At 49.8% G+C, this 25,088-nt stretch overlaps 2 protein-coding genes and 1 long non-coding RNA gene across 6 annotated transcripts in view; 1 reads left to right on the forward strand and 2 right to left on the reverse strand.

Moving 5' to 3' along the window:
• SF3B3 (splicing factor 3b subunit 3) overlaps window positions 1–7,721 on the reverse strand; it is a 31,326-nt gene extending 23,605 nt beyond the window's left edge. Inside the window, exons 1-7 of one of the 2 annotated variants that reach the window (XM_082319375.1) lie at window positions 7,619–7,721; window positions 6,546–6,658; window positions 5,793–6,119; window positions 3,881–4,053; window positions 3,442–3,583; window positions 2,225–2,337; window positions 837–974 (exon numbers count right to left, since the gene is read on the reverse strand). In XM_082319375.1, the coding sequence (XP_082175501.1) occupies window positions 837–974; window positions 2,225–2,337; window positions 3,442–3,583; window positions 3,881–4,053; window positions 5,793–6,119; window positions 6,546–6,615 (963 nt within the window). In that variant the 5' untranslated portion in view covers window positions 6,616–6,658; window positions 7,619–7,721. Of the gene's footprint in view, window positions 1–836; window positions 975–2,224; window positions 2,338–3,441; window positions 3,584–3,880; window positions 4,054–5,792; window positions 6,120–6,545; window positions 6,659–6,981; window positions 7,488–7,618 lie in introns of those variants that run through there. The other variant, XM_082319376.1, reaches the window with a different exon arrangement.
• Window positions 7,626–25,063, forward strand: COG4 (component of oligomeric golgi complex 4; the record flags this gene model as incomplete). 3 transcript variants are annotated; one of them, XM_082319379.1, is made up of 20 exons in its annotated part: window positions 7,626–8,153; window positions 8,726–8,808; window positions 9,540–9,654; window positions 10,384–10,558; window positions 11,176–11,369; window positions 11,847–11,952; window positions 13,240–13,397; window positions 13,965–14,023; window positions 15,416–15,549; window positions 16,079–16,197; window positions 16,592–16,758; window positions 17,437–17,602; window positions 19,134–19,196; window positions 19,663–19,779; window positions 21,430–21,522; window positions 21,832–21,915; window positions 22,007–22,153; window positions 22,250–22,351; window positions 22,744–22,872; window positions 23,460–25,063. In XM_082319379.1, the coding sequence occupies 20 exons, from the start codon at window positions 7,626–7,628 to the stop codon at window positions 23,592–23,594; spliced, it is 2,874 nt and encodes a 957-aa protein (XP_082175505.1). In that variant the 3' UTR covers window positions 23,595–25,063. The 3 variants fall into 3 exon arrangements, with proteins under 3 accessions (XP_082175505.1, XP_082175506.1, XP_082175507.1); XM_082319380.1 differs by lacking the exon at window positions 22,007–22,153 and having other exon boundaries at window positions 23,460–24,450; XM_082319381.1 differs by lacking the exons at window positions 21,832–21,915; window positions 22,007–22,153; window positions 22,250–22,351; window positions 22,744–22,872; window positions 23,460–25,063 and having other exon boundaries at window positions 20,947–21,571.
• LOC309594093 lies at window positions 11,966–13,987 on the reverse strand. Its single transcript, XR_014228953.1, has 3 exons — window positions 13,734–13,987; window positions 12,859–12,993; window positions 11,966–12,377 (listed from the first exon to the last, which is right to left on the reverse strand). It is a non-coding gene; the product is annotated as an uncharacterized lncRNA (long non-coding RNA).
• Window positions 25,064–25,088: the final 25 nt, after the last annotated feature.

Here is a 25,088-nt window from a genome sequence, read left to right on the forward strand (position 1 = left end):
CAGGCCGCCTGTTTTCTTCTAAGACTTTCTGGTTTTGGTAACACTGAGCCAGTTTGGGAAAAAAACAGCTGCAAAAATACCAAGCTGTCTAGAAGAAAGACGAAATTTGCTTCGCTGAACACCAGCCATTCCCCAATATGTGAACAATTAACTGTCCTGAGCAAATTTCTGTATTTGATATGGTCACAATAGCTCCTGGTGAAACATCCAAGAGCAATCTTGAGACTTAAAGATGCTATACAATCATTCCTTGTACCAAGCTGGACATGCGTAGATGAAAAAGGAACTAACATTCAACATTTACTCAAAAAACCCAACTGACTCACTGAGATCTTTTCATTGCAAAATACTAGGACAAGCAGCAGCAAGCCACTTCAAGCCTGTTATTTCAACTCATAGAAGAGGTGTACCGAGCTAGCTACCTCAATTTGCAAAAAGACTGATTGCAGCATGTAAATATTCAATTAAGAGATGAAATAGACAGCACCTACTGTGATCAAGAGAAACTCAGTTCCCCAGAATTAGTTTCTGGAATACCCTCTAGCAGGTTCATGGACCACACTTCAAATACAGCTTTTGAAGAAAGGACTGCCTGCAGAACATCTTAAATATGCCCAAGTGACCCTGCAGCATAATTCTCACAGGATTTTGCAAACCTTGCGCTGTGTCTCTACATGAGTAACACCAGTTACAACTGCGGGTATAACTGCATTAGAAATGACGTAAACCACGTCCCATTACACAGCTAAACCCACAATATTAAGTATTTATCACTTTAGAAAATCATAAGGACTCTTCTCAATGAATGCTTTTGTTGTTCTTCACGTGATGCTTACCATGTCTTCATCAGTCTCCAGAGTAATTTTGAAGATGTCTCCCTGCTCTGTCTGGGCCAGGAAGAAGAACATGGACTTGGTCTTATGTGTAGCAGAGCAGACAAAAATCATACCTCTCTCTGGGTCATCCAAGTCATTCTGTCAAGAAAGAAAGTGGAGGTCATTGGTGGAATTACCCAGCAAGTGCAGATGCGATTTCACTGACTGAAGTATTTCCATTTCACAGGTGTCTTAAGAGCTGACAGTATGTGAGGAGGCTTTTAACATGAAGCACATCCTCTCCATTACACCCATAGTTACCCTTGCTACATCTCTGCCACAGAAGGAAATAAATTTCTAAGACATTGTGCCTAAGCTTCCCCCCTTCCTATCTCTTTTGCCCTCCTCCCCAGACAACTCTCTCACACATCAAAGCCAAACACAGAGGCAAGGGCTGCAACCCACACACAGCTGGTTTTGAGCACCTGAACCTTGGCAGGTGTTCAAAGCACTGTCAAAGCACACAACGATTTGCAATACCAAAGGAGGAGGAAGCAGCCTTAGATGCAACAGAGCAGCTGTCAAATTCACCTGCGTACACGACGGCAACCATGACTCAACATCTCAAGTAATCCTATCTTACGCCGACAGCACTGCCACCGTGGCGCCTGATCAGAGTCTTTGGAGTATCTCCAGCAAAAATCTCAGAGAAGAGACATGAACCAAGCTCATCACTTCAGGCTATGCCCACCCCCATCTTCCCTCACAGGTAACATGTAGCCAGGAAGGTAGACGATAAGCAAACACACTTTTAACTCCTTTTTTCTTCCTTTAAAAAGTCCCTGATGCCTTTAACCTTGAAAGGCAAATATCATAGAATCACAGAATGCTTTGGGATGGAAGGCACCTTTAAAGGTCATCTAGTCCAACCCCCCTACAATTGGCAGGGACATTTTCAACTATATCAGGTTGCTCAGAGCCCCATCCAGCCTGTCCGTGAATGCTTCCAAGGATGGGGCATCTACCACCTCTCTGGGCAACCCATTCCAGTGTTTCACCACCCTCATCGTAAAAAATTTCTTCCTTCTATCTAGCCTGAATCTACCCTCTTTTAGTTTAAAACCATTGCCCCTTGTCCTATCGCTACTGGCCCCGCTAGAAAGTCTGTCCCCATCTTTCTTATAAGCCCCCTTTAAGTACCGAAAGGCTGCAATAAGGTCTCCCTGCAGCCTTCTCTTCTCCATGCTGAACAGCCCCAGCTCTTTCAGCCTTTCCTCATAGCAGAGGTGTTCCACCCCTCTGATCATTTTTGTGGCCCTCCTCTGGACAAGCATTCATTCAGCACTGACAAAGCTAATCGTTAAAAAAAAAAAAGGGGGGGGGGGGGGCAGGAATCCCAAAATTCTCACCCGTCTCCTGGGAATTGGGCATCTGATGTCAGGCTGGTCACCGAAGTTTTTATAAGTAATATAGTTTTCAGAACAGATCAGCACCCCACTAGGTCCATCAGAACCACCAGGAACTGAAAAACAAAAAAGAAACATTATTATGAGAAAAGCCCTTATCACAGATCTGCCTCCCAGCAGAACATTTATTTTGGTTTTCTTGAAAGCAACATAGTTTCCATTGCTCTGTATCACCCTGCATATATGAATCCACTCCTATCAAAGGAGAAGACAAAACACTGAGTACAGCTTCCCGGGTCGGTGTAAGAACAGGGCAGATGGAACTCGGGGGCCAGGAAGGAGAAAAAAGGAAGGATGCAGCTTCAGACAAACTGCTTATGTTTTATCATTCATGGCTTATTCTCGTCTAGAAAGCCATGACATGCCCAAAATACCACACTAGCAACTTGTCAGTTAAACACAACCCTTGGGTTACTGGCATGTTTGCTTGCTGTCAAAAAAAAAAAAAAAAAAAAAAATCTGCCAGATGGTTTTCTGACATATCTTTCATTTTTAGATTATGTTTTCTAAAATGCTTCTACTGAAATCCCAGCGTAACAAAAGATATCATCAAAATAGTAGTAGTGGTCAGATCCAGCCCAATATTGGGTGTCTGCCAGCTGCCCATGAAGATGCAACAACAGGGCAAGCGTACAAGGATGCTCTCCTAGCTTAGCTTCCTTTGGGCTTGGAGAAGAATCTGCAGTGGTTCAGCAGTTTCCCAGGTCAAAGGTGTTAGGTTAGCTTTGCATCCAATCCCTGCAAGTGGGCTTTTAGCCCATGGATTCATCTACTGCCTTTTGAATGCATATTAGCTGCTGGAATCCCGTGCAAGAGTGTACAACAGTACCTATGCATTACCTAAAGTACATGCTCTTGCATCTGCTACCAGCTAATTTCAGTTAATATCCCAGCTTTGGAATCCAGACAATATCCAGAACACATCTAGAAGAAGAGACATGAGGAGCACCTCCAAACCGCAGCTCTATCTATGAATTCTGGCATATTTCCATGTGTGAACCACCACTCACCACCTGACTCCAAAGTCAATTAATTTACACTAATGGCTCAGACTACCACCAAAACAACTCCTAAGACGTAAAGTGTATTGATTGTTTCCCTGGGGAATGGGAACCAAGAAGATCCACAGGAAAATTAATTTGTGGCCAGGCGGGCAGTACCTGTTATAAGGAAGTTGCCGTGCTCTTCCAAGGGCTCACTGTATTTCCTAACAACGTGGTTCAAACCCAAGTCCAGTTCATAAAATGTCAATGTCTGTTGTGTGTTGGCTGCTGCTTCGCCTGTGGGATCATTGTCTGCTTCCTAAAAACAGAACACATGAGGGTGCCAGTCAAGAAAGGTATTAAAGGGGGAGAACAATGATGATGCATCAGGAAACAGCTTTGAATAACATCAGAATGAAAGTCCAAAAGAAGACTTGCTGGAAGATGCACATAAAGTTCAGAGGAAGAAAATACGCACTTTTGTAGTTGAACTGCAAGAATTTAAGAACTACCAAGACAGAAGCAGCCAACGTTCCCCACCTCCACAGACAGATTAAGAACAGAAGAGGAACAACAAAGCTCAAAAGACAGCAAAGGGAGATCAAGTTGTTCTCACCTCATAATCCATTTCCAGACAAGCAAACATTGGGTTTTCAAATCCCACATCGACTCCCACCACGTGGTAGACCAAGGTATTGGCCTTGTGGGCTTCCAGTGGGGAGGAAATGGTGAGACGAGCAGCCGCATCTCTGTTCAAGATATACACCAGCTTCTGCTTTTCAATCGCACCTGCAAGAAAAGGACAATGGCACCTGAAGCACATCACCCGGTGATCAAATCTGATCACACCTGCAGTCCCACATCAATGTAAGACTTTGCAAGAGCATGTCAGCATTACTTCCGCTGAAGTTCACCACTGGTATTTATCTCTGTGCCACCAATTGACTTCGAATGTCTCATGTTTAATGTTTCAGGCTGCAAGCACAAATGACAACTCCAGCTCTTTAAAGCCGAAGACTGACCCTTCAGGCTACATCCATCCAGCCCAACATTCAATCTACAACGGCTACAGGCAGGTCTACTCACTCATTCCACCACAGGAGAGGTGACAGACTGCAGGAAAGCAAAAACAAATTAAAAAAAACAGCCAGATGTTCCACCATTTAAAGCAATTTGGCAGAGACCTTTCCTCAAAAATATTTTAACTAAAAAAATGTATTCTTGCCTGATACACAGCACCCCCAACATAACACTTATCACCCTTAACTATCAATGTGAATGGCACAACTGTGACCGTGCTACTTTCTCACCCACAAAAACAAGACTTGTTAGAAAGGAGACAATATCGTTTATTGTATTCCCAATATAAAGAGTGTCCTGCTTTCAGCTCAGATAGAGTTAATTTTCTTCTTAGTAGCTGATACAGTGCTGTGTTTTGGATTTAGGATGAGAATAATGCTGATAACACACTGACGTTTTAGTTGTTGCTAAGTAGTGCTTACACTAGTCAGGGACTTCCCAGCTTCCCATGCTCTGCCCAGTACACAAGAGGCTGGGAGGGGGCACAGCCGGGGGGGCTGACCCAGACTGGCCAAAGGGCTATGCCATACCGTATGATGTCATGCTCAGTATATAAGCTGGGGGAAGAAGAAGGAAGGGGGGGACATTCACAGTGATGGCATTTGTCTTCCCAAGTAACCGTTAAGTGTGACGGAGCCCTGCTTTCCTGGAGATGGCTGAACACCTGCCTGCCGATGGGACGGAGTGAATGAATTCCTTGTTTTCCTTTGCTTGTGTGCACGGCTTTTGCTTTACCTATCAAACTGTCTTTATCTCAACCCACAAGTTTTCTCACTTTTACTCTTCTGATTCTCTCCCCCATCCCACCGGGGGGGAGTGAGCGAGCGGCTGCGTGGGGCTTAGCTGCCAGCTGGGGTTAAACCACGACAAAGGGGCACTGTCAAACCACCTATCATTGCAAGTCCCCGCTCTCAGTGTGCAAGAAAGCAGCATCGCACAAAGCTGGCTACGGCAAACCGAGAAAGTTCATGTCCCAAGTAACTAAGACACCTCATGGTAAATCTTACAAAAAAGTTACCCACATCTCCTTCTACCTGCAAAGCCTGATCAGAAATGCATCTAGCTGTCTCCACAGTACATCTCAGAGAAGAGACATGAATTCATAACATCATTTCAGGCTATGGGAGCTGACTGAGCATGCTGTAGCGCCGACGCTTGCAATCCCAACTTCTCTCCCAGACATCACACTTCAGGGCTCTGCACACCGCTAAGCTCGCTGGCCTCTTTCCAAATTGTTTTGGCCCACTGTTAGAATTAATTTGTGCAATTCCATCAGTGTCAAGGAACTATTCTGAATGCCTGCATTCTCCTTGACATGTCTCACAGCCTAACAAACTGCCTGAGAAGAAATACTTCCAATTATACCTGGCAGAAACTCACTCCAAAACAAATATCCCCAAGACAGGAGAAAAAAAATAAGGAGAAAACAAGCCGACAGACTGACTTACTGATCATGACGGCGCGGCCCTTTGGGTCTACAGCCAAGTACTGGCCTGGAACAATTCTGCGACATCCACTCTTGCCAAAGGTTTCCTGATGAATCTTCTCAAACACATTCTTTGAGGGCTGGTACTCCAGAATAACAATGCGCCCTGAATCGCTTCCCACGACGATATAGTCTTTGGTCCCACCTGTCAGCCTAAAGGCCATGAGGGAGCGAATGACTCCGAACACTTCCACAGTCAGCAGGGTGTGAACCTTCCCTGTGTTGGGATCAGGGCGGAGTAACTCCAGGATCTTGCCCCGGGAAACAACAATTTCTTGTTGTTTGGTTCCTACAGAACCCAAAACATGAAGAAGAGTCAGCAATAACATGCAATTTCAAGAAGCACTGTAAGAAAGAAAATAAAACTTCACAACTACTAAATGCCAAAGAGTTTTATGATTACTACAGAAGAATTCAAAGCAACTTATTCACCACGTTGGGTGCCACTACTGTTTAAGCATCTTTTAACAGACCAGGAATGTGAACAAAATACTAAGTTAAATCTACGCGTAATCAAGCCAAACTTCTCTTGATCTTTCCACAAGTTACAATAGCTTAGGTAACACACAAGAGCAAACGATAATATACCAGAGAAAAAATAATATACTGAAGCAGGCTAGCTTCAGCAACCAAACCAAACAAAGAACAAACACCTTTTTTTCTCTACTACCCAAGAGAGCTCAAGCCAAGATGCGTTAAGGGAGGGGACGATTACCTGAGAAATTGCCATGGATAGCATAGCTAATGCCAGTGGCACGCTGCAACGTCAGGTTGTAGAGAAACATGCTGGCAACGCGTTTGTTTCACCTTATCGGAGCTCCACCAAATCTGCAACAAGTAGAACAAAAACATATACTTTGTAAAAACAAAGTCTTCCATAGGGCACAGAGAGAGAACCACTGCCCTCTTGTTCGTCTGCATGTATCGCTTTATTTATTGAACATATATAAAATTATACACAATCCTTTTCCAGGTTAAGTAAAGGTGGCCCATCCACCTTGGTAAAGACCAGTGCTTAATGTATTTTAGCAGGAATTTAGAAAACACGTCATGACTCCAAGCCCCTTCTGTCCCTCCATACTATCACACCCTACCTAACCATCGCCCTTTCACCCAAGTGTTTGTCACCCGAGGCACTGACTGCCACCCACCTCAAGTTATTTGGTATTTATGAATACTACGAAGCAAAAGGCTCTCCCAAAGATAACCAGGCTGCCGAGCATCAGCTGAGCTCCTTACTGCCGCATGACTGACCAGGACTCCTCTTACGGTTGTAGTTATTCAGAAACCAACCAAAGTCAGCAAATTCCTCCAGAGGTGCCCTATGCCGTTACACCTCACTGCTCTCGCCGCTTCACTTCACACGAGCCAAGCTACCCACACCAGCCTGGAGCGAGCGCCGGAGCCGATTCCCTTCCCCGGGGCTAGCGCGGGAAGGAACCCCAGCTGCGCAGAGGCCGCCGCACTCCTTCCGACGGGTGCTGCAGGCCGGGGGAACCGGCCCTCAGGCGCCCCAAGCTCTGCCGAGGCCCTCCCAGGACCCGCAGCCCAGCACCGCCCCACATCCCGGGCGGGCTCCCCACGCCCTGCGGGGAGCAGGGCCGCAGGCTCCGGGAACGGGCCACAGATCAAGGCCCGGCCCAGCCGTCCCCCACAGGCCCAGGCCCCGAGGAGCCCGCAGCGCTCGGGCCTGTGGCCGCTCCCCCCGCGAAAATGGCGGCCCATGCCACGTCCCCCCAGCCGAGGGGCCGCCACTGGGCGGGCTCGGCGCGGCGGGGCTGCCCTTACCGTGCGGATGAAGGCGGATGGCGGCAGATGCTGCTCCTGCCTAGGCGGGCGCGCCTCCGGCCCGCTCCGCCATGAGCCCCGCGCCTGCGCCCTACCCTCCCGCGCCTCCTCGCAGGGGCTTTCTGCCAGGCCCGGCGCGCGCGCGCCTCGTGGCGAGGGAGGCTGCCCCGAGCAGCGCCTGAATGATCACGGAGCGATGGCAGCGGCTCCCCCTACCAAGAGCCTCCAGAAAAAAAAAAAACAGCCGCCTTTTAGCGTAGAGCGCCGGGGGAGCGCGAGCCTCCCGCGCTGCCAGGCGGAGCCGAGCGGCCGCAAACGTTCAGGCACCGCCATCGGCGGCCCCGACGGGCCTCACGGCTGTATCGGCCGCGTCAACTGCACCCCAAAGATGGCGGCGGCCACGGCGCCGGGCCCGAGGGCGCTGGCGGGGGAGGGCGGTGGCTCGGCCGCCTCCGCCCTCTCCATGGAGGGGATTCAGTCGCTCACCGACCTGGCGGACCTGGAGGCCGCCTACAGCCGGCTGTGTGAGGAGGAGGTGTGTGGGGGGCGGGCCCGTCAGGCGGTGGGGCGATCGGCTACGGCGGGGCGGGCCGGGGGGTGCGGGACGCGGCAGCCCGGAGGTGTTCGCTGCTCCAGCCCCGCTCCGGCGCGCTGCTGTGGCGACAAGGGGAGCGGGTGCCTCGCTGTCACGGCTCCCGTAGTCGTGCGGAGCCTTTTCGGAGTTAATAAATAGGGGCTCAGCCGTCCCCCGCGCCCGGCGGGGGGACGGTGCCGCCTCCGCGGAACTGGCGCCCCTGAATCGTGAACAGCCTGCGGATTCAGGGTCCTCGGGCGTTGAAAGCTCGGCCAGGGGAGGAGTTTGTGGGTTACCTGACTTAAAAGTTGTGCGATGAGGTTGGCAAAACTGATGCTCTGAAATGGCGTGGATATAAGTATTTACAGGATTAAAATGAGATACTAGGAAGGGTTTAATTGTCATATGAGCTCTTGGAAGCACTAACGCCTTGCTAGCTGCATGTCCTTGACTTGGATGTAGGGTCTGTGATAAGTTGCTGGCCCAGAGGAGACCTGAATTCGCACAAAACTTCCTTTGTCCTTGTCTTTCAGAAAGTCGTGCAGGAAGAGCTGGATGCCCTCCTGGAGCAGCAAAGCACCATAGAGAACAAGATGGTTGCACTTCATCGTATGGGGTTAGCGATCCCTGCTCTCTCCCCTTCTTTCTGCTTCTACGCGCTGTTCAGTATCTCCCTGCTTACTGCATTACGTGAAAATTCGTTTCAGTGTTGCGAAGGAAGGACGTTCATTCTCAGAAAATGTCAGACTTTAAATCAGTTTGTGGTAGGGAACAGTAGTTGGATCCTCACCCCCAGGCACCCGGTTCTTCTCCGCAGCACTAACAGGGGGAACTGCTGTGCCCTGACAAGACCAATCCATTTTGGCATAGGCTGAGCAGTTCTTTGAAGGTCTCACGCCAGAGATTGTCAGGTTGCAGCATCAATGCTTGGATCAGATGTCCTGTGTCAGGCTGTTTACAGGTGTGGACAAATATTACTGCCTCTTTGTGGTGAGCTTGTGCAGGCAGTCTAGAAAGTTAGCCAACGTGGCCTCACGTCTGGTCGAAGCTTGGAGCACAAGTTTACGGACTTCACCTTCCGCTTCAGAAGTGGAGAGTATCATAAAGCTTCAGTGGCTCATTCATGCCCTGTCTGGTAGCGAGACAGCTGTTAGTCTGTCTGCGCAGCCTCTTCCAAAGCAGTCTGTTTGATTTTGATGCTTTGCTCCTGTAAGGAGGAGGGGCATGAGATGAGAGATACTGTTGCTGACAGGAGCATTCGGGTTTGGAGGAAGAACCATCCTGCTGTTGCAGACCATCCGACTACTTAGTATTTGCATCTTATGTTCAATTCGCTTGTGTTTTCAGCCCTAATTTGCAGCTCATCGAGGGGGACGCCCAGCAGTTAGCGGGGATGATCACCTTCACCTGTAACCTGGCCGAGAACGTCAGCAGTAAAGTCCGCCAGCTTGACCTTGCCAAGGTAACTGGACTGAGGGAGTGTTTGGGACTTGTCACCACCAAGCCTTATTCTGTCTGCTTGTGTGCTCACAGCGCAACAGAGAAATGCGCTTTTTTCTTCAGTGGACAGGTGGGATGGAAACAGCTTCGTTCTTTTAGCATTTTCTAGTGTTGTTAAGTAATGGTATCTTGCTGGGCTCCTGGATATTGCAGGGTACAAGAGTAAATAATGCATATGATTTTCCATATAGCAGCTTGTTCTCCAGCATCCCCTTCTGTCCATGCAGCTCCTGGTAGAATATGGTGAATAAGCTGAAGTTAGTCTTCGTTAGCACTGTTTTGTCAACTGTTGCAGAGCTGAGGACAGTGGAGACAGTCATTGTCACCCAAGAGCAGTCAGGAATCTGGGCTGTCATATTCTTTGTGCAGAGGTAGGCTAAGAGATGTCAAGTCCCAGCGCCCAGCACAACTGCTTAAATCAAAATGGATGATGTGTGTTTGTGTCTCTGGTCTCTGCCTGTTTATTAAAGTGGAGTATGGCCTCTGAGTACAGTCTGAGTTTTGACAGGTAAATACTGTTCATCTTTTGGAGTCATTGGTCTTATGACTTTTTAAGTAGTTTGGGTTTCTGCTTACGTAGTTGTTTATCGTGTAAAGAAGTATTGCTTCAGTCTGTTTCTTCCTGTCTTCATAATTCTCTTTCTCTGGTCTAGCCCTCAGCAGGAAGCCTTACCGGTTGCCTTTCTTGCAGAATCGGCTCTATCAGGCCATTCAGAGAGCTGACGACATCCTTGACCTGAAGTTCTGCATGGATGGAGTTCAAACAGCCCTGCGAAATGAAGATTATGAACAAGCAGCAGCTCACATCCATCGCTACCTGTCTCTGGACAAATCAGTGATTGAGCTCAGTCGTCAGGGCAAGGAAGGTAAGTACTGTTGGTAAGGAGAAGCTGATAAGTCACCTTTCCAGTAGATAACTAGAGGCTGCACAGTTTCCCATGGCAGACAGCCTCAGCTCAATAGACAAAGCGGAAGATCTAATGCTAGCCAAAGATCTTAGTATGTTATAGAGTAACATAGAGATGAACATTTTTGAAGTGTTATTAGGTTTGAATTATCATTAATTGAAAGGAGAGTTCCTGGCACACAACTTTAATGGCATTTCACGTACCGACTAGGTGAAGGACAAAACGTGCAGGACAAAAGAAGTGAGGGAGAAGGCTCTGTCAGGGAGAACTGCTGCAGTGTTACGGTGTGCTACCAAGCAGAGCAACTGGAAATGAAGGAGTAAATTGCCTGATCCTTAAAAGAAATGTCCGGTTGATGTATTCGCATCCTCCGTGCAAGACCACAACATTAGCTCTGTGTACATCACACACGTACCTATCTTTCTTTGCTTGTAGGGGAATTCCAATATGTCTTCTGCCTTCTCACCCTAGGGCTGCACAGTGTTGATCTCTCTCCTGGGAAAAAATAGTAGCCCTTGATACAATACTAACATTGTGCTGTCACTTTTCCCTTTCTTTTCTGTCCTTTTGACCAGGGGGCATAATTGATGCCAACCTGAAGCTCCTGCAGGAAGCAGAGCAGCGCCTGAAGACAATTGTCACAGAGAAGTTTGACACAGCTATGAAGCAGGGAGACCTGCCCCAGGTGGAACGGTTCTTCAAGATCTTTCCTCTGCTTCGCTTACATGAGGAGGGGCTGAGCAAGTTCTCGGAGTACCTCTGCAAGCAGGTAACAGGTTCTGTGAAACACACCATGACCTGTCTGGTCTCCTAGGGGAAAGCAAAACCCAGTCTCTGTCAACAGATGTTGTGGAAGGAGATCTTGGCTCTGGCTTGTTAATCTTAGAAACCAGCACTGGCCTTAGTTCATCTCTCTCCCTGCATTTTGCATCCTGGGATGGGTTTTCTGGTGTCTGAATACAGATCCCACAGGCTGGCTGGCTTCTCCTTCGGTATCTTGCTCTTTGTCCTTGCTTAAAGCTCATGCAAGGGAGCCTGGAAAGAGAAGAACAAGTTTCTGCCTCTCCTTGATCCTTGAGTTTTCCACAGGAGGGGAGAGGATCCGTGTTCAAAGGAGGAACAACAGCAGTAGCTCCTGCAATGGGAAGGCCAGCAAAAGCTCTATAGGGCAGGAGACAGAGGACCACCCTATGGGGCGAAGAATATCTTTGAGTGTTACCAGCTGACCAGTCCTGTTGTCATGCAGGTGGCCAACAAAGCAGAAGAGAACCTGCAGCTGGTGATGGGGACAGACATGAGTGACCGCCGAGCTGCTGTCATCTTTGCGGACACCCTGACACTCCTCTTCGAAGGTAATCTTCCTTTCCTCTTTTCTGATGGATTGAAAAAAGTCCGTGATGAGATTGTCCATCAATTTAAATGCTTTTAATTTTAGCTCCAGGAGATCACAAAATGCTTCCTTCCCCTTTGAGCTATGGGAGTGTCAGGCTAGAGGGACAGGGACACAACTAATAGAGTTTTTCCCAGCCAGGAGAGGACATTACAATAAGCAAGCTTTCCTACATACAGCTTGCGCAGGCACAAAGTGGATTTGCAAAGGATTTGTTGGCTTCCTCCAGGAATCAGGCTCTTCCTGTTCTCTGCATCCTTAGAATAAATGGGTATTCCCTGAAGGTTTCTTCAGACATGCAGCTCTCCAGACAAACTAATCGGATCCCTTAAGACTGAGCAGCTGTTGATGCCTCCAAGCCTGGATCTTCAAGGAGGACCACAGGAGCTTGAAAGCAGAGAGGGAAGGGAGAGAAGGGAATATAAATGCTCTGTGGGAATGGCGCCAAAGACAGTAATTGAGATCCCATGGTGATTAACTGTCTTCTCTATTAAGTCTGCTATAATTCCAGGCTGTACCACTGCCAAGTCACTCTCCCCGTCTGGCATTCTTGCTGCTATTGAAGGTCCTTAGAGCTGCCGAGACTTTCTTGGCAGTAGCCTCAAAAGAGGGGGAGCGTTGCTAACTCTTGGAGTAGAGAATTTGTGAGAAGAAAGCAATCTTGGATAGAAATGTCCTTGGAGATGAGCTTTTTCTCCAAGGAGGTCTGGCCTTCACTAACACTTGCTCTCTTGGACATCTGCCTGAAAGATAAGAGCTGAGCTTTCCCTAGGCTGATTTTCCTAGCACTGCTCTTCTCCTGTAACCTGATAGGTGCTGAAAGCTGAGGCTGGATTTGGATGGCAGTTATGTCCCCTGCCAGGTTTACCTCGTGCAGCTTTCTCCCATGGAAGCTTCATACATTGTATCTTGCTGGGTAGGGGGGCAGCTGACACACGTCGCATGGCAGGAGTTCTTGTTAGGAAGAGAGATGGCTTCTGCTCTAGGAGATTTGCACTGCAGCCTTGCAATAAACAGCAGAGAAGATGGAATGTGTCATGCAGAGAAAAGATGCCATGGAATGAGCGGTGGTAATGGCAGGCCTCCAGTGAGGCACTAGAGAGTGGCTGGACAGTCTAAACTGCCTATCGGGGGAGAGAATGATCCTTTGTTAGGTCCTGTCTGCGGACCTGTGTAGCTCTGCTCTGGGTCCAGACTGGATGGGAACTCATGCTTGAGTCTCTCTCTTGTGCTTCCCCTCTCCCTGCAGGGATTGCTCGTATTGTGGAGACCCACCAACCCATTGTGGAGACCTACTACGGGCCAGGGAGGCTGTACACCCTCATCAAGCACCTGCAAGTGGAGTGCGACCGGCAGGTGGAGAAAGTGGTGGACAAGTTCATCAAAGAGAGGGACTATCACAGGCAGGTAAGAGGGGTGTGATGCTGCCTGACGCAGCCAGCTGCGGCCTCCATCTAGCTCAGTGGGGCTCCAACTGCCATAGAGGTGGCAACGTCTGACCTTGTGTATTGAGAGAAACCTTGCTTTACTCCCTATTTGCACTGATGGCTGGAGGGGTCCAGCCTGTAGCTATCCCTTCTGTTGCAGAGAAGGATTCATTGGGAGCATGCTAAATGGACCCAGGGCACAGGATTCTTTGCTCTGCAGGTGTGTAGGGCGCTTTCAGTACACCTTCCCCACTGTCTTGTTCCTGCTTCTGTCTGCTAGATGCAGGGCTGCTGTAACTGTCTCATGATCACATACCTTGGTGCCTCTGTTGGAGTTCCCATCCCACCGCGCTTCCTGGCAGGCTGAGCTCTGTCTTGGAGGAGGAGGTGAACTGATGCGGTTCCCTTTGCTGGTAGTGCTGCCTGCAAAGCATTCCTATCACCCCCCTGACTAAGCACCTCCTTAGGCTACAGCAGGAGAAGCGGCTGTTAACTCCAAGTCATCAGCAAAGACTTTCATGACTCTCCCTTTTTTTTGTGATTGCAGTTCCAGCAAGTTCAGAATAGCATGATGAGAAGTTCTTCTGCAGAGAAGATTGAACCAAGGTACAAACAAAACCTTCTTTTGCTCTCTAACCTTCCACTCTTCAGCTGTTATTAACACTACTTAGCATTTAGATAACTCTCCCAGTCTTCCAGAGGCTTTGTGGCTACTAAAGCATAAAATCCAATTGGTAGGTGCCCTTCACTGCCCTTTTATAAAGGCAGCTTCTGTGGTGGTGCTTTATTTTGCTTACTCGTTACTTTTAAGCCTTGGCCCTAAACATTGCTGGAGGGCTGGCAATATCACTGCACACAAAGGACTGAGACTTTAATTGCCTGTGCCCACTACCTTTTGATGATCAGAGTATGGTCCTCGGAGCTCACGAAATGGAGCAACTCCCTGGGCAGATAACTTGTGACAGAATCAGGAATAAATCTTTGGGTCTTATTTAATCTGTACTGCTGCTGCAGCAACTCTGGAACATCAGTTCCTTGCTAATGAATTTTTCAATTTCCCTCCTTTCAATTTCCCTCCTTCTTAAGTATTTCCATAGCCCTTAAGTAAGGCCATTTGAAAGTGCACCCAGACCTTTTGGCATTGCAAAACTTCTAAACATGCCTTGAAAAAAAAACTTGTGTCTCAAGTGAGATCTGTCTGTGAGTCTGCACGACTGATTATTTCAGCGGTAATATAGAGATCCACTTACTATTTGCTCTGAGTAACTGCACATGCATCCCGAGTTTTCTGACCTTTTGCTTTTTCATCTGTAAAATAAAGATACTGGTTCCTTGTCCCACTTGCGTGTTGTGAGGCTTTGAGCAGGATTTGTAAAGTTCTTTTGTGCACACTGATGACAAAGCTGCTGATGTGACAGTCTTTTTTTTCATAGTCATCACCGATCTGAACACCATGTTCTGCATTGTCACATGCTTTTTTGGTCTCATGTTTCCTGAGCTGTTGAGCTTAAACAGATTCTTCATCATTTTCAGAGAAACACGTGAATCTGTGCACAAAAGCATATATATGGACATGGCAGGGACCAGGCCGTTCTGACACTGGCTGTGTAGGGCTCACAGAATCATAGCAAAACTGAGGTAGGACAAGACTGCCGAAGGTCTCTCGTCCAACCTCCCACTCAAAACAGGGCTGATTTTGAAGTTATATCAGGTTGCTTAGAGTCTTGCAGTCCTTACTGCTGTGATTTTAATGTGGTTGTTCTCAACCCATGAAGAAAAAAGAAGCTTCTCTGTAATGATTTTTTCAGGATGTTTTGACTGTACGTGCATTCTTTGCACGTACCTGTCATTCTGCTGAGCTTTGCCACTCGACGGCACAGATGCAAAGGGGCAGTATTGATCTCATAGTCAGAGAACAGAGAACATACTAAACTGAGTTAAATTAGTGCTTCTCCTTTTGTAGTCTTGCTGCCTTGATTCTTGCTGTGTTCCTTCCAGGGAACTTGACCCTATTTTAACAGAAGTCACTCTGATGAATGCCCGCAGTGAGCTCTACTTGAGGTTCATCAAGAGACGAATAATATCTGATTTTGAGGTGGGAGACTCTATGGCCTCAGAGGAGGTAAAGCAAGGTAACACCTTGAATACCAATACTTGCAGACTCTCTGCTCCTTGCAGCCAGAAGTGGAGATATATCTGAGTTAGTGGCAGAGCAGAGTGACACAGGATCTGCAAAGACACTTTGGGAGCACTCTGTGGAAGAGGATTGTGTAGCCTGGCCTCTCCAAACCTGTTTTCAGCACTGGTTGTTCCCTCTAACAGGGAAACCAACATTAGGAATGACTGCGGAGCATAGTAAACAAGGTCCCCAAAGAGAGGGAGGGCCCTTTGGTCACTGCAGACACAGATCCTAAAGGTGGAGGCCACAGGGAAAACACGCTCAGGGTTTTGGTACTCCATGGAGCTCTGGAAGTCACTTTTGTCACCTGCAAAATTCAGCTCAGCAATTTCAGCTCCACAGTTGAGGCCTGTGATTTACTCCAGGTTGGGCTTTGCAGGTGTGTGTCTGTTGGGTGCCCGTGAGATAGGCAGCAAGGGGATTAGGTGGAACTGCTTTCTGACACTTGGTCCCTGCTGATGGTTCTCTTTTGTGTTCTGTAGAGCATCAAAAATACCTGGACAAGCTCCTCAACAACAGTCTGTTGAGCTGCACCATGCAAGAGCTCATTGGCTACTACATCACCATGGAGGAATACTTCATGAGGGAGACCGTCAACAAGGTAGGGCTCAGACTGCTGCTTGAATAGCCTTCGCTCTCCGCCAGCAGCCGAGACGTATGCCTGTGCTCCACAGTCCTCTGCTGAGCATCCCTAGGGAGGGAGATGAGTACGCGGCAGGTCTGCAGCTGTTGGGAAGATCTTTTGTTTCCCTTGGCTTTGAAAAGCAAGTGGTTGTTTCTGAACTGTGACTCCAAACATACCCCTGAGTATCTTCCAGAGCCAGATCTTCCAGGTCTATGGGCTACTGAAAACTAGGAAGTGTGGTGCCAGCCCACACATGGTACAGTTCAGCTCAGGGTGAAATGGGCAGGCTGGCGGTTTGGGCTCACGGCACTGCTCTGAGAGGGCACCTTCGCTCGCTGAGCCCAGGGCACTGAGACAGCTTTCTTTGCAGGCTGTTGCCATGGACAGCTACGAGAAGGGCCAGCTCACCTCCAGCATGGTGGATGACGTGTTTTATATAGTGAAGAAGTGCATTGGGCGTGCTCTGTCCAGCTCCAGCATAGACTGTCTCTGTGCCATGATCAACCACTCCACCACTGAGCTGGAGTCTGACTTCAGGTAATGAAAATACACCGGGTTCATTGTAACTTATCTCCACCTCACGTTCTGCAAGCAGTGTTTGCTGTCAGATGGTCTTCCTTGTGTTCTTTGCCTTTGAACCTCTAGTTTGTCACTTCCATGGAAGATGTTCATAGGAAGCAGCGTCAGGTGTGGTGTGGGAAGCTGGAGCTGGGCATACTTTTCTCACAGTAGTGGTGATCACCTGTAGGGCAAACAGAAAAAGGAACCTCGTGGCCCAAAATCCCTATGAGACCGAGCCACCACGTAGCATTGGAGTGCTACCCTGCTTGATGGTACACGGTCACCCCTAATTGTTCTCTGGGTTGCTTGTGAGATTGCTTTGTAACTTGAACTTGGGGTGAGCCTGCAGAAATTGTCCTGCTCCTGTTTTTCATCCCAGTGTGGGAGTGGGGAACTGTGACTGAAGACAGCAGACAGCTGCAGGCAAGATTTTTGGGAAAGCTCAGAAATTGGGTGGTTGTGTTTTTATTTCAGCCTTGTGTCCTTTAGATGCTCTCAGGAGATATTTGCCCGCCCTCTTTCATCCCTGTGAAGTTCCACTTACCTTGTTCAGGTCACAGCTCAGCCAGAGTGCTGTCCCCTGTCACAGAGCACAACTCTGCTGTGGCTTGCAGTATTTGCTCTAAGCCCTGGTATATTCTGCTTGCCCCATAGGGAGGTTCTGTACAACAAGCTGAAGCAGGGCTTTCCGGCCACAACCTTCCAGGACTTCCAGAGAGGGGTGACCAGTGCCGTGAACATCATGCACAGCAGCCTGCAGCAGGGCAAGTTCGATACCAAAGGCATTGAAAGCACCGATGAGGCCAAGCAGTCCTTTCTGGTGGGTTTGGTGGCTGTTCTGATGTAGAATGAGTTGGGGTGAGGGGAAAGACAATGGAGCGCTCTTGGGAACAAGACTGGTGCGACTATCACACGTTCAGAGAACCGGAAAACCTGCTCAGGCGTGGTGGCTGGCCTGACTTTGGATGTCTGGTAGATGCTTCTATCTCACCTCATGTTTGTAGGGCTTCCACCCAGGCCTGTCCAAGTATGATCCTGTGACTGCCTCTTAGGCTGTTGCGATGATGATTCCCTCCAGGCTGGGGAAGAGCCTGTGCTCTTTTGAGGCATCCCTCAATCCTGTTCTTCACAGGCTCTGCACAAAGGTGGTGGGAGAGTGTCTCATCGACACCTTCCTCTAGATGAGAAACTTTCCTGGCCCAAGCTCAGGGCTCCTTCATTCTTGCTTATCAGATCAGAGTGTTTCCGTTAGAGCAGGGTTGTCTGCTCTGCTTGGCCTGCAAGATCCTCCTGGTGCCTTCTCCTAACAGCAGCACTGCAACTCTCTGCATGTTTGAGCAGGCCAAACATGGCAGTGAGCATTAGAGACCCCTTGGAGAGCATTTGAAGGGCCATTGCATCGTCTTGTGCAGCATAACACATTCTTCCCCATGGTGGGATGCTGTATAGAGCTTGCACTGTGGAAAAGACCTCACTGGGAGAGCAACTCTGGATCTGCGCTCTCCTCTCAGCCAGCCCTGCTGTTTGAGCAGACCTGTGGGCAGAGACCCTGAGAGCGCTGGAGAGGGGCTGGCTCACCCTGACTTGTCTCCCTCTCTGTAAGTTGCTGTGAGCACCCAGTGCTGAAGAGGCTCCTTGGGACATTCACTGCAGAAGGAGAGAAGGCAACAAAGGGAGCAGGAGGGACTGAGCTCTTCCATTTCATTAAATTCTTGGTTACAGGTTTCTTGAAGCAAAGTGCTTAAAATGTCAGTTCTCCCACTGGAATTCCTCATTCACCTGTCAGCTTGCCTCATTTCCCTGTCTGCACAAACCCCAGCCTTATACTGACATTTAGTTCAGCTTCAGCAGGTAGAGAACAGTCTGTTCGGTGAAGAACAGATACTCATCTGGCAGGAGGGGTGCTGATTCCTCCTGCCTAGATACGAATGCCTTCCTGCTTCCCGTGCTTCTCCAGACACAGCGTATAAACCATCACCTCCAGCCACTCCTGGTCTGTTGTTCTTCGTGACACTGTCACAGAAAGTCAGGGGTACATCCTGTCTTCTGCCAGTCAGCCACACGTGGGGCTTCACTGCAACATCGTAGACAGAATGATGAGGAAAAGAAGTGGATTAAACTATCTCAAACTTTGTACTAGCTGCAGGTTCAGCACACATGCTCGGTTACTGTAGTTCAGCTTCATGCAGCTCTGTGAATCTGCAATGCTTTGATCACATGGTAGGAACTCTGTCCCTTCAATATTTGCATTTCAGCCTGTACTGTGAACAGGGCATGGAGGAAATGTATGGACTTGGTGCTGGGAAAGGCCAATGAATTCTACTTTGGTTTGTTTTGTTGTTTTTTTCCAGGTGACCTTAAACAACGTGGAAGTCTGCAGCGAAAACATCATGACCCTAAAGAAGACTTTGGAGGTGCGGTCTGGATTCTTTACTGTTTCTTCCTTAATCAAATTTGTAATATCCTCCCTTGGGGGGGTCAAGTAAACCATCTGGACTTTGCTATGCCCAAATTCCTGAGGTCTTTGCCCTCCAGCCTTAGGAAAGCAATTTTGAGCTGGCAGAGCAATCTCCAGCTGCTACAGCTGGAAATACCAGTTCCTCCAGCTTGACCAACCTGGCACAGGCCGGGAGCCAGTGGAATAAAACGTGCATCGAGAGGCTGTGGTTCTCTGGTGCTGGGCTAGATAGCCCCTGGCTTCCTTTCTTGCTCTCCTCTCCCCAGCTGGAGCCAGCAGCTTCTGCCTTCACAGGGGCAAGAGTTTGGCGCCTGTCCTAGCCTGCAAGTGTGCTGCTGGGCAGCCAGAGCTCAGCAACATGAAGGGATAGAAACTGTCCAGGTTATTAATTTGCAACTTGCTCGTGGATCTCTTCCCTGCAGAGTGACTGCAGCAAACTGCTTAGCCAAGGCTTCGGGGGTGAGCAAGCACAGGCCAAGATTGACAGCTGCCTCTCTGACATGGCCGCTGTCTCCAACAAATTTCGTGACCTGCTGCAGGTGAGTGTCTTGCTGAGTTACTGCTGGCCTCCAACACTGGCTGGCCGGTGTCTTCGGGGAGAGCTCAGGCAGGAATCATTTCAGCCCAAGGCCTGGGGCATGTCTGACTCGGGAGTGCTGGATAGGGGTGCAGGAGGGAGTAAATCTGAGGCATGGCAACAGATCGAGCCTGTCTGCACAGCCGCACCAGCTGGCGGCTGCGTAAAACGCACTGCAAGCAGCTGCAGAGCCAGAAGGAATGTTGCTCCCTTTGTCTTCACTCAGCACAGAGTTGTAGTTGGTTCAGCATTTTCAGGAGAAGAAATATTAATAGCGTTTCCATCTCTTCCATTCTCCCTCGTGGCACAGCATGTTGTCAAGTTGTCCAGAGCCTCACTAGGTAACACTGAAGATGGGCTCTTGGTAGAGAAGAGCTGCTCTTCTCTCAGGTTTCTCCTTTCCCAAATGGAAATACTCCCTGCCATGGGGTAGAAGGTGCTCTGGCTAAATCCACTGTCTTGTGTGGCATGCTGGGGCCTGTTGCCCTAAAATTTCACAGTGGTCTCTGGCAGGGAGAGGAGCAGGAAGACCTAATACCTCCTGTGGAAAGAAACCAAGCAAAAGAGAATATTTTGAACCAGGTTTGCCATCAGCTTTGTACTTCACAGAGGGGCCAGGCTATTTTTCATTTGGCTTTGCAGTTCACTGCAGCCAGATGCCTTCAGACCAGTAATTGCCAGCGAACCCTCTTGAGGCTTGTGGTCAGTATTGAAACCTAAGAGCTCATCAGTAAGGAGTAAAACTCTCCAGTATAGCTCTAGTGCAGTATTAAAACTGGCTGCAAAGCAATCAAGAGGCTGAGCAGCGAGCTCCTGCACTGCTTGAGTCACACGCACATTGAATTTGCCTTGGAAAAGGACAATTGCCAGCAGGGCCCGCTCAGCAATGCCAGTTTTAGTTAAAAGCTTCCATCAAATGCCAAGCAGTATTGGTACCTGAACAGTTTCATGCTGGGTGAGCTTTCTTAACATCTTGCTGAGCCAAATGGGGGTGGTTGGCAGGAGAGGGCTTGCAGAGAGCTCTCTAGCATCGAAGCAGACAGAACAGCCTTTGCTGACAACCTGCTGCTCGGGGGAGATGGCGTGTGCCGGGGTTATGATTAATTCAGGGAACTAACTGTGGTTCCAGCTTTTATCCTCCTTTTAGCTTCTCCTACTGAGCTAAGCTGCACTGGAGGCGGGAGGCATCAGTTGAGTCCAATCACAGTGTCCTGGCTGGTGCTGAGTGGAAAGGCTGGTGTTTGTGTCCTTTCCTACCCTGGTGAGATGTGAACTGAACGCCTCTCTCCTGCCAGGAAACCTCTGTAGCTGTCTGGGCAGGGGTGAGGGAAGCACGAGCCCTTCAGACCAGGCTGCAAGTCAGCACAACGGCAGCTTCTGGGCCAACAACCTTCCTCTTCTTGTCATTGTGTCCTCAAGAGCCCTCCAGCATTGGAAGAGTGTGGGATCTGGGACTTTGGGGTTCAGTTTCCTGGGCAAATCTGTGGGTCGGTTTCCCCTGCTTTCAGCAAGGGTGGGAGGCAGCATCAAGGCAGCCTGGCTGTAAAGGCTGTGTGCCGTTGGGCATTAGCTGTGCTCAGTCACTCTCCTCTCTTCTTCCTGTCCCCCTCAGGAAGGTCTCAACGAGCTGAACAGCACAGCCATCAAACCCCAGGTGAAGCCCTGGATCAACCTATTCCTCTCCGTCTCCCACAACATCGAGGAGGTAAGGCTCAGTGCTCTCTGCTTCCAGCCATACTTCTGCACTCTCCGTCCTCTGCACAGCAGCGCAGTCAGAGCAACCGCTGTCTTGTTCCCCTCAGTTCTCTGCTGTTTCTTTGGCACAGAGCAACAGTAAAATACCCAGAACTTGCTCTGCATGCCAGCCTGGAAAGGGGCATTGCGCTAGAGAGGAGCCTGAGGAAACAAGGGGTGCAGCGCTGCTCCAGGAGTGACCTCCCTTCCTGTCCTCTGGGCCGTTTGTTGCTGTTTGCGGCAGGCCACATAAACAACCCTTTTTGTATTTCAATGTCAGGAGGAGTTCAGCGACTATGAAGCTAACGATCCCTGGGTCCAGCAGTTCATCGTCAATCTGGAACAGCAGATGACAGAGTTCAAGGTGAGAGAGAGAGAGAGAGAGAGGGATGTGGCAGCCTGCCAGGCTTTGCCCAGACCTCCACGTGGCATCTCCCAACTCTTTCCCTGCTCAGGGGAATGCCAGACAGAGATGTCCTCCGGTGCCTTGCAGGGCTCGTAGAGACCCAGTCACCCCCTTCTCCCGCAATTCTCAAAGCCTGCTTGCAACCCCCACGGACCTGGCTCGCTTCTGTGGCGCTCTCCAGTCACTGAGCCTGCAAGTAATGGGTCTTCACATGAAAGCTCTCATAGGCTTGGGTTTTGTGGGCCTCTGCTCAGTTGTTCCTGACAAGAATGACACAGGTTTCTGCTTCCAGGCTGGACTGTCTCCAGTGATTTACGATACCCTCACTGGTCTTATGACCAGTCTCATAGCCATTGAACTGGAGAAAGTGCTGCTCAAATCCACCTTCAGCAGGGTAAGCAAAACACTGTCCCTGTAGTCTGGCTTGACTGCAAACCCTCCACTAGGAAACCCTCAGTAAAGGGATGGGGCAGAGGCAAACGTTGCACTCAAAGAAGCTCTGCCACCACTGGTGGCCAGCTCAGGGAGACCTTGCCTTAGCACACACAGCATGAAAGTGTATTTTGTGATGGGGCTGGGAGGAGCTTGCATCAATAAGAGGGGGAGGGGGCGATGGCTTTAAGGTGGGTCTAAACATAAGCCAGTTTAACCTGCAATAAATGGTCTAACTGGGACCCTCCTGCTCAGAGACCTCCCCCTGCTCCCCTGTGACTTTTGTTAATTGTGTGTTTGGCACAACCCCTGGGCCTGCTTGGAGAGTTAACAGGGCTCCCACGGTCCTCACAGCTTGGCGGTCTGCAGTTTGACAAGGAGCTGAGGTCTCTCATAGCCTATCTCACCACGGTCACCACCTGGACTATCCGCGACAAGTTTGCCCGTCTTTCCCAAATGGCCACCATCCTCAATCTGGAAAGGGTAAGCTGCACTTTTTGTCTGCTTTTACTGGGGGATTGCGGGAGCCCCAGCTGGACTCCACATGGATTTACTGGGCTCACCCAGACCTTGTCACACCTATGGGGTATAGAATCATAGAATCGTTTATGTTGGAAAAGACCTTTAAGATCATCAAGTCCAACCATTAACCTAGCGCTGCCAAGTCCACCACTAAACCATGTCCCTAAGCTCCACATCTACCCGTCTTTTAAATACCTCCAGGGATGGGGACTCAACCACTTCTCTGGGCAGCCTGTTCCAGTGCCTGACTACTCTTTCAGCGAAGTAATTTTTCCTAATATCCAATCTAAACCTCCAACTTGAGGCCGTTTCTTCTTGTCCTATCGCTTGTTACTTGGGAGGAGAGACCGATCTCCAACTCACTACAACCTCCTTTCAGGCAGTTGTAGAGAGCGATACGGAGAAGCTGGAAAAGTTGCCCCATGCCTCATGGGTGTTTGCCTGCAGGGGTTAGTGGCGGGAAATACCGTGACCACAGCTGGAGTTTGAACTCCCCTGCGAGGACAGTTGGTGCCAAGTTGTCTCCTGCAGCTCTCCTCTTTCTCCAGGTGACGGAGATCCTGGATTACTGGGGCCCAAACTCAGGCCCGCTCACCTGGCGCCTTACTCCCGCCGAGGTCCGGCAGGTGCTGGCTCTCCGAATCGACTTCCGCAGTGAGGATATCAAGCGGCTGCGCCTGTAGTTGGTCGGTGCTCGGGTCAGCACTGCGCAGGAGGTAACGGCAGGATGGCTGCAGCTCTGGAGCCTGCCCAGGTCCTGCCGTGGGGCTGGCTGTTAGACGGTGTGGGGATGGGGTGACGTCTGCCCTTCTGCTCATGATCCTTGAAGGAAAGGGCTTTCCTCGGCTTGGGAAGAAGAGCCGCCATCCTTTTGTGGGAGCAGAAACAAGGCAGCAGAGGGATCTCTCATTTTGAGAGCAGCATGACACTATTTCTGAAAACATGTGCTAGTCTGAGGGACAAGCTTGCACTAGCTCCCGACTCCCTTCATTCTGCTGCCCTGCGGGAGGCAGGTCAGGGAATTTGGGGGCTGCTACGGTGTGGTTCAAATAGGGGTCTGCAGAGTGCGCTCTGCCCGTGCTGCTGGCCGCAGTTGTGTTCCTTCTGTGCCACCAATTTAAAGGTCAGCTACTGGAGTCCTACACATCCTGAGCCCTGGTGGCGGTGGGGAGCATTCTGTAGAAGGGAAAAGGAGTGATTTCCTTGTGGGGAGGGTGTTTGGAAAATCCCTAGAAAGCCGCTGTGGGAAGCAGGGCTGTGTCCCTGCTGGCTTGCTGTGCCCTGTACAGCTACTCTGTAAATAAACCTCGCCTGGCTGAGCAGCACCCTCGGGTGGGGCGTGCGTCTGCGGGCCTGGAGGGAGCTGGAGAGACGCGGGACAAGAGCTAGGCACCATTTCTCCTCTTCTACCCTGTGCCGGCATCAAGATCTTCCTGCCCCCCGCAGCTGGCATTGGCACATCGCGAGTACCCCCAAGACAAAACCCCGCTCCTGTGGCAGCGCTCCCCTGCTGTCCCTGTCAGCCAGGGCCGTGGAGGGCGACATCCAGCCTCTGCGCGTGGGTTCTGCCATGCCTGCCCCTGGGAGAGCTTTGCCCCTGCAGTGCCAGGCCCTTGCTGTCCCGCAGGGAGGGAGGAGCCCTGCTGGGGACAGAGGGGCATAAACACATGCTGGGAACAAGCTTTTTTATTCAAAGAGAGCGCAGGGACTAGTAACTCACTGCAGGAATAGTCTCTCAGCACAGGAGAGGGACTTGATTCTACACCCAGGTGCATCCTTGGTGCAGGAGCATTGCACGCTGAAGGGGTAGCGCGGACCTCTGCTGCTGGAAGAGCAGGAAGGTTCCTGCTAGAAGCAGCATCACAAATGATATTCTTTTCCCTTTGGAGAACCGTGAAAACCCAAAATCAGCCTGCAGGCTCTAGCAAACTGTCCTTCCAGCAAGGCCTCCCTCCAGGGATGGTTTTGCCTGCCCAGCTTGTCACAGCTTCTCTAGCCTCCGTGGCTTCTGGGGCAAGTAGCAGCACAAAAAGGCCACATCAAAACCTAAGGCACCTGCTGGAGCTGGCTGAAGGAGCTGCCTCTAAAGCAGTGGGGATTTCCCTGTGTTGGAAGGCAGCTGGCTATTCCCTCCCCTGCCCTGCATATCTGCCAGGAACGGATTAGGGCTGAAGGCT

This window comes from Platalea leucorodia (assembly GCF_965183815.1).
Source record: "Platalea leucorodia genome assembly, chromosome: 8".
Classification (NCBI taxonomy): Eukaryota; Metazoa; Chordata; class Aves; order Pelecaniformes; family Threskiornithidae; genus Platalea; species Platalea leucorodia.